The 8,434-nt window shown below is 41.9% G+C and overlaps 1 protein-coding gene across 1 annotated transcript; it reads right to left on the bottom strand.

The window, feature by feature from the left end:
* Positions 1 to 2,264: 2,264 nt before the first annotated feature.
* Positions 2,265 to 3,224, bottom strand: TAS2R39 (taste 2 receptor member 39). The gene has a single exon (XM_090286838.1). The coding sequence runs from the start codon at positions 3,222 to 3,224 to the stop codon at positions 2,265 to 2,267; it is 960 nt and encodes a 319-aa protein (XP_090142964.1).
* Between the last annotated feature and the right edge of the window lie 5,210 nt (positions 3,225 to 8,434).

The following is an 8,434-nucleotide window of genomic DNA, read 5'->3' as shown; positions in this document are numbered from 1 at the left end:
TTTGAGATGCCTCTCACTTATAGGTTTCAATATATTTTTTTATATTCTAAGAGATTTTTAAAAATTAATTTTAAAATTTGGCAGTTAGCTTCTTAGTGCTCACATTCAAGGCCACCAGATACTTGAGGAAAAGCTCAGTCCTAACAGATAGAAAAAGAAAACACACACAGAAACGGGACTTGTAGGAAGGAGACCTATAGAGGGAGGAGGGAAACCTTTACAGCATTTCTAATTATTTACTGCATAAAGGGACACTTTTCCTGTTGAAATGTTAGGAATGTAGCAGGAACTTGGCGGCTTAATAGATTTGCTAATGAGAAGGTAAAGGAATGTCCTCCTAGTGACTTTTGTCAAAGAATGTAAGGGCAGCTGGGTGAAAATGGAACAGGGAAAAGGGAGGGTAGAGGCGTAGCCATTTTGGGTAGTTAGTGAGTGACTTCTTGGGGAAAATGTGAGATAGAAGTGGCCAATGACATTACTTATTTGAGGCTGAAGAGCATGGATCTAGGAACATAGGTTGACCCAGTTATGAAATGGTCTCCTGTGATGGTAGGCTGCTTAGAGGTAAATGTGGAGTGTTAAAAATAGTCGTGTTCATCTAGATGCGGGATTGTCCACATGCTGGCGATGAGGAGGGAGAGACCAGAAAACTGGAATTCTTTAGAATTCATTCATATACAATTATATCAGGGGAACTTCAGACATACTCTGGAATGGAGGGACTAAAGAACCGCCATGTACCGGAGACCTTGTTTGGCAGAAATCACCAATGTCTGACTAATCTAAGCACTGTGCCAAATTATCTTAAAGCCAATCTCAGACATCATCTCTCTCCATTTGTAGTTACCCGAAGTATTTTTAAGGGTGTGGGTACAATGCTTTCCCAGTAATCCAAACTGGGTGACAGAGAATACTGATATGTCCGTGGATTGAGAACCTTTCCATGTCAGCCCTCGAGTGAATGAATGAAATGGAAAATAGGAGATAGAGGAGTTAGCGAGGGGCTTAATTCCTGAGTCGGGAGGTTTGTATTTTTTGTAAAAAACATAATGAGAGGGTCAGTCAACTCCCACAATCCTCTCCCTCAAATCTTCCCTACTTACCCAGTTCCCTTTCTTATAAAAAAAACATCGGTATAAATCACATTGTAAAATATAAAAATGTCAAATCACTATATTGTACGCCTGAAACTAATATAGCCAATATAAGATTGTATACCAACTATACTTAAATAAATTTTTTAAAATTAAAATTAATGCATTCATGTTCTGAATAGTTCAAACAATGCAGTAAAGCAGAAAAATGTGGTGTAAATGTTTCATTTCTCCTCAGAGGACCAGCCACATTCAGAAGTTCTCTGTTAATCATTTTTGGTACATCCTTTAAGAAACTTGATACACACATATATACACAAGAAATATGTGTACACTTCATAAAAGAACATAAATAGAATTATAACATATCTCTTTGCTTTTCGTACTTAACAGTACATTGGAAATATTTTCTTTTTAGGATATACGCATCTGTCTCAGTTTAAAAGTGTTTACACAATATTTCACTTTGGATATATGAGTCTCCTCACTAAGGCCACAATGAAGACTGTCTTGCACATATTTTCACATACGTGTCTATACTGCAATATATGACCATACCTTATCTATAGGAAAAATTCTTATTAGTTTTCAAGTTCAAGCATGTTTTATTACTGTTAATTTCGATAGATGTATACATATCATTCAGATTGTGTTTCTGGATATGGAGACAGAACGCATTTCCAACTGCTCCTGAGAAGGCTTCCTGGGCTGTCTGAGTGTCTCAGAGGCACTGGATGGGGAACGAGAGCCGGGGTCTGGAGCTCAGGTAGCAGAGCCTTCCCTAATTTAGGTGGCTATGTCAACTCTAGCTGCACATCAGAATCACCCCAAGAACTTAAAAAGCTGTCTACACCAGAAGTCTGGACTTCATTGATCTAGGGTCAGGCCTGGACATTGGAATTTCCAAAAACCTCCCCTAGAGATTTCCATTTGGAGCCAGGGTCTAGAATCTCTGCTTTATATAGAGCAAGGGGGGCATAAGGAGAGGGCGCCGGGAGAGGATGCGTTCAGCATCACTAAGATCGTGCCCAGGAAGCTAAAGAGAGAAATGAAGATCCAGCTCCTCTACAAAAGCCGCACCAGGTGAAAGGATCAGGTCGGGTTTGGGGAGGAAAAGAGGGAAGGGTTGGGCCAGGTGGTGTGGTACTCATGTGGCGTCGGTCATAGAGTTTACTTTTTTAGGTGAAGATGAACTTGAGACAGAAGCCTCTGCCAGGCTCTTCTCAGCCCAGGGTTGCCCAGGATCAGCAGCACCGAATGGCCAGCCGGGTAGGCAGCCATGGCGATGCCGCACACAATATTCCAGGAACTATTGTCATTGAAGATGCTGGACATAGAAAGAAATAGGGCCACTGCATTGAAAATGTAGAGGATGAGAAAGTAGCCGGTGGCTCTGATGGCCCCCACGTGAGCCTCCACGCTGGGGTCCCTGGAGCCGGTGGCATTGTTCTTCATGCGTAGGGTGTGTTTCTTGAGAGAGAGGATCAGCAAGGTGGCCGCCAGGATGAACATGATGAGAGGAACGACGGTCCCCAGGTTGAAGAGAAGAGCCAGGTTGACCACACTGGTCTCAGTGAAGTATATTTTCTCAGCGGCGTCGGAGGAGGAGACAGGAAGAGAACTGTTATCGTAAACACTGTGGATGCGTTTGCAGAAGAGCACACTGTAGCCCAAGGAGATGACGACCGACAGCCACAGAAGGCGGGGCATCAACCCCGCAATTCTCCACTTCAGCCTGAGGAAGAGGTAGCAGGAGAAGTTAGCAATCTTCACGAAGTAGAAGAAACTGAGCCAGGCCGAAAACCACAGGCTGCAGTAGTTGAAGAAGGTGAAACTCACTCTGAATGCATCATAGACGCTGGCTTCATGGTAAAAACGTGGGGATGTTGAGCAGAAGGTAATTTCTAGCATCATGAGGATTTGGAGAGCTATCCTGGATAGGCTCAGGAAAATCAAGATCCTGCCACTGGTGGAAACTGCCTTATTCCGAATCCATTCAGCTGCCTTTATAGCCACAATGAACCCGCTGGCCACGATACCAACGGTACATTCAGTGCCTACAACTGTGAAAAGTATGACGGTGTGGAGTGACGCCAGCTCATTTCCTGGGGGACTGCAGGTCTCGGCCATCCTGGGCTCTTACTCCCCTTTGGTGTCTCAGGGAAAATGTCTCCCTGGCATTTGGTAGGCAGATCCTGACAGCTCCCACTATCCATGTCACAGGAGGAAGCAGCTGGTGTAGCATTTCCAAATTCACTCCATTTGTTTGTCTCAGAATTCTGAGCTCTAAATCTGGGGATGCAAATGATGGAGGGATTCGGTTTCTAAACCTCACTCCTGTCCTTTTGGATATGTTGGTGTTAGTTTAATCACGGGGCCCAGGGACAGACTCGAGAAGACACTCTTTTATAAACCACTAACGTAGTCTGGAGAGCTGTGCTCTTTGCTAGCGCCAGTTACTTCAAGCCTCTGTGTCCCAGGACATCATTTAACTCAGTCTCCCTTGTGACTTTAGAGAACTGATGGAAGAAAATAAGAATAACTTTATTTTTTCTTTTTTAAAAATTATATTTTATTGGTCATGCTATTACAGTTGTCCTGATTTTGCCCTCCTCCACCCAGAATCCCCCACTCCCTCAGGCAGTCTCCCCGCCATTGTTCATGTCCATGGGTCACTCATATAAGTTCTTTGGCTGTTTCATGTTCTATACTGTATTTTACATCCTCCTGGCTGTTCTGTAACTACCTATTTGTGCTTCTTAATCCCCTCCCCTCTTCACGCATTCCCACTGCGCCCCCCCCCCCCCCATCTGGCAACCGTCAAAATGCTCTCTGTATCCATGATTCTGTCTCTGTTCCTCTTGTTTGCTTAGTTTGTTTTTTAGATTCAATTGTTGATCGATATGTATTTATTGCCATTTTATTGTTCATAGTTTTTATCTTCTTCTTTTGCTTAAATAAGTCCCTTTAACATTTCATATGATAATGGTTTGATGATGACGAGCTCCTTTAGCTTTTGTCTTGTCTGGGAAGCTGTCACTCTCACTGGGCCTAACCAGACCCAAGGGCACAATATTTTTCCTATATTTTCTTTGAGAAGTTTTTAAATTTTACTTTCTATGTTCAGTTTGATTTATCTTTTGTACAAGTTGCAGGAGTGTGTTGAGGGTATTTTAGGTTGTTGTTTGTTATACATATGGATAGCCAATTGTTCCAGAATCTTCTGTTGACCGAGAAGTATTCTTTCGCCCTTGAACTGCCTCGACACCCTTGTCAAAAAGCAGTTGTCTGTATTTGTGTGGGACTACTTCTCGGCGGTCTCTGCTGTTTCATTCATCTACGTACCTTTCCTTTTGTGAGTAACACACTATTAATTATTGTAGCTTTATAATAAGCTCTGAACTAGGGTAGCGCGAATCCTACAGATTTGTTCATATTTTCCCATTTGTTTTACTGTGAGCAGAGGTTCTGAGAAAAAGAGCAGATTCTTTTCAGCAGTAATGACTGTGGCATCTCGAGGGAGCTTTTTCTTCCTGTGGCTTCTGTTTCCTGCCGGAGAACCCCCTTCTTCTTTCACTCCTCTTGGATTGAAGTAAAAAGCAGAGGGACCTCCCTCCCTCCTCCCCTCCCTCCTTCCTCCCTTCCTCCCTCCCTCCCTCTCTCCCTTCCCTTCTCTTTTCTTTCGTACAAATACAGATGCAAATGATAATCTAGACTGAGTATTGCAGGATTATCAAGGTTTGCATGCTATGCTCCAGAGTCCCGACATGTGGTAAATTCTGTTTCTTTCCCCCCCAATGGGCACGCTGATGACTCTGCATATATATAGGGATTCTGTGAAAATATATGGTTGGGACAATTATAGTTTTGATATTAATAATGATTATTTCTTCTGTATGAAATGTAAAATTTTTTAAATAAAAAAGAACTCATAATCCCACTACCTAGCAATGACTATTGAATTTAATATTTTGCATATGTGAAATTTCTACATGTTTGATTTTAAAATTGTTTGTAAAAGCAATGAAAGAATAATAAACATTTCCCCCAAATTAAAACCCTTTAGTTGTCTTTTATAATTGGCTCAGATATACTATGTTAAAAAAATCTTCCTTTTGGCGTTTTACGGTTCTTAAAAGCCCTTTAAAGTCTTTTTCCATATAATAACAAAAACGGTGATAGCAAACAGTGCTTAAACAAGATAGAAGTTTTGTCTGTTTTATATTAAAATTCTGGAAGTAAGCAGTCTGTGATTGATAAAGCAACTTTGCTGCACGAGTCCTCAGGGACAAAGTTTCTTCTGGCTCATTGTTCTGCCATCTCTAGGGTGGGAACCTCAGCCTAAGACTCATTGTGGCAGCCTTTGCATTAGCATTTACATTCAGGGCGGTAGTGGGAAGAAAAAGAACAGAAGTTGTTGACAGGACCCTAAAATAGGGCTCCCCTGAACTACTCCTTAGCAGTTCTTCTTGCATACAATTGGGTAAATTCAGTTGCATTGCAACATTTACCTGCAAAGGAAGTCTTAGAAATACAATTTCTTTATAAGTAATTATGTGTCTGGTTAAAAATACTATTGCATTGGACTCAGAGGAAAATGAATATTGAGGGAAAAGGAGCAGTGTCTGCTAGAATCATGATATATTTAAAATATATATACTAATGAATTTAATTCGTTAATATCCATTTAGATTTTTGCATCTACACACCTTAGTGAGATTTATTTAAAAATTTTTTTTTTCCTTTTTATTGAATTTATTGGGGTGACGCTGGTTAACAAAATTATACAGATTTCAGGCACACAATTCCACAGCACATCATCCGTACACTGTATTGTGTGTTTACCACCCCAAGTCAAGTCTCTGTCCATCACAGTTTATCCCCCCATACCTTCCTCGACCCCCCACCCCCCATCCGGTTGTCCAAGTCCATGAGGAGTTGTTTCACTCTTTTTTTCTTTTTTGCTCAATGCCTTTCTATCCTTTCCCACCCAATCCTCCCCTGACAGCTGTCAGTCTGCTGTTGCTACTTTGCTTATCAGTTCATTTTGTTCATTAGAGTTCACATGTGAGTGAAATTACATGGTATTTGTCTTTCTCTGACTGGCTTATTTCACTTAGCCTGATACTTTCCAGGTCCATCCATGCTGTCACAAAAGGTAAAATTTTCTTCTTTTTTATGACCGAGTAGTATTCCATGGCATAAATGTATGATAGCTTTTTTATCCACTCACCTACTGATGGGCACTTGGGCTGCTTCCAAATGGTGGCTATTGTAAATAACACTGCAATAGACATAGGGGTGCATATATTCTTTTGAATTAGTGTTTCAGGTTTCTTAAGATATATTCCCAGAAGTGGTATTGCTGGATCTTAAAGCAGTTCCATTTTTTAAATTTTTCGAGGTAACTCCATACTGTTTCCCACAGAGGCTGCACCAGTCTGCATTCCCACCAGCAACACACCAGGGTTCCCCTTTCTCCACATCCTCACCAGCACTTGGTGTTTGTTGATTTATTGATGATGGCCATTCTGACAGGTGTGAGGTGATATTTGCAAATATATCACCAATAGTACATCTGATAAGGGGTTAATATTCAAAATTTATAAAGAACTTACAAAACTCAATATCAAAAAATAAACAATGTAATTAAAAAATGGACAAAGCGAGATTTAACTTTCTTTTCTTGTACTGTCATTGTTTATGGCAGGTTATAATGCCTAAAATGAGTTGAATAGCTTTCTCTCTTATTATAATCTCTGAAACTCTTTAAAATAAAATAAGGATTATTTTTTCCTTGAAGATGTAGTAAACTTCTAATAGAAAATCATATGCTTTTTGTGTGTGTGTGTGTGTGTAGAGGTGAGGTGGATAGGGACAGGGAGAAATCTGATTACAAATTTAATTTTTAGAATAGTTTCTTGGTTAATTAATTGGTCATTTTTTTTCCTTGGGGATAATTTTTATTAGTTACATTTTTTTTTCTAGAAAAATTATTTCATGTAAGTTTTCAACTTTTTTTGATGTAGAATCACACATATGAGTTTGAAGTATATCTCCACTGTGTCGATAGTTACTGTCTGTGTCTTTCCTAATCGTTTGCTAGTTTTACCAGGTTTTCTATCCCTACCCTGAAGGTTCAGATCTGGGCATTTCTTTTTGTAGGGTAAGTGGTGACAATTATTCCTGTCGTCTCTTCTCATTTGCTGGCGAGTGAATGGTCATTATAGTATATCTCAGAGAGTCTCTTGAAAGACCAGTGCTTTGGAACCCTGCGCAGACACAGTTCCAAGTCTGGGGAAAGGACACAGATAAGGCACTGGGAAGCCGGTGGGAAACCGATCCTACAGTTCGTAGATGCCCACGACCTTAGGGTAGCAGACTTTCCAGGTCAGCATCATTGGGTGACAGAGACTTTGTAACCAGTTTCGGGGAACCATTCCACAACAGGACGGCACCTCCTTTTAGTGGATGGAACCGGAGCCATCCCTGTCCCGGTCGCGTTCTCTGGAGAGAGAAAGGAAAGCTATGTCAGGCGGCTGGACCTCACGCCCCTTCCCTTCGGGTCTTCTTGCCCGGGCTTCCCCCACGGATGATCGCATTTTCCTCTCTGCTGTCTCCAGTACTCAGCTCCCACTGCTCAGCCTCGTGTGTAAGGCGCACACGTTCCTAGCCAGGCTCCCTTCCCTCACACGGGAACACTGTCCACACTTTCTCTGCTGTATCGTGTTATTCCAGTGCCTTCCTCCACGGCTTCCTGCCGCTTCTTGCTTTCCCCCTTGTAGTCTGACTTCTCTTCGTATCCCCTTCTGCTGACATTAATGCTCAGGCCAGCAGTGTGCCCCTTCACCTGAAGTATGTTCCCGTAGAATCTCTGTGTAGCACACACGCTAGCAGTGTAAATAGCATCACCGAAATGAAAACTGGCGCTTTGTCTCGTCTGACTGTGGCTTCAACCCGAGGAAAGGAATACGTGGCCAGGTGGACGAGTGTGTAGCTTTGGCTGAGGCAGCTCTGGATTAACCCTTCAGCAAAATAAGTGCTTTTTTTAGGGCATCACAGGAAGAGGGTACCAGGGATTCCCCCCCTCCCAAACGATCACCTCTTAACACTCGGAGTACCAGACTGCTCTTCAGTCAACTTTTCTGGAATGCTCTCCGTCGGCCATGTTCTACCTTAGTTTACATTGTTAAAAAGATGTTTTCTTTGACGTGGTGAATGACTGCAGCTTAAAGGTGGGTTTGAAGGTGCCATCAGACACCGCACTTGACTCTGTCTTGTGAAAAGTAATACAAACAGAGCCATTTCAAAGTGGAGTTTCAAGCTGCCATCCCAAGGAA

This window comes from Furipterus horrens, unplaced genomic scaffold, assembly GCF_987537825.1.
Source record: "Furipterus horrens unplaced genomic scaffold, mFurHor1.1.pri manual_scaffold_9, whole genome shotgun sequence".
Lineage (NCBI taxonomy): Eukaryota > Metazoa > Chordata > Mammalia > Chiroptera > Furipteridae > Furipterus > Furipterus horrens.
Note: the sequence above shows the minus strand (reverse complement) of the source record. Positions and strands in the feature narration are given on the sequence as shown.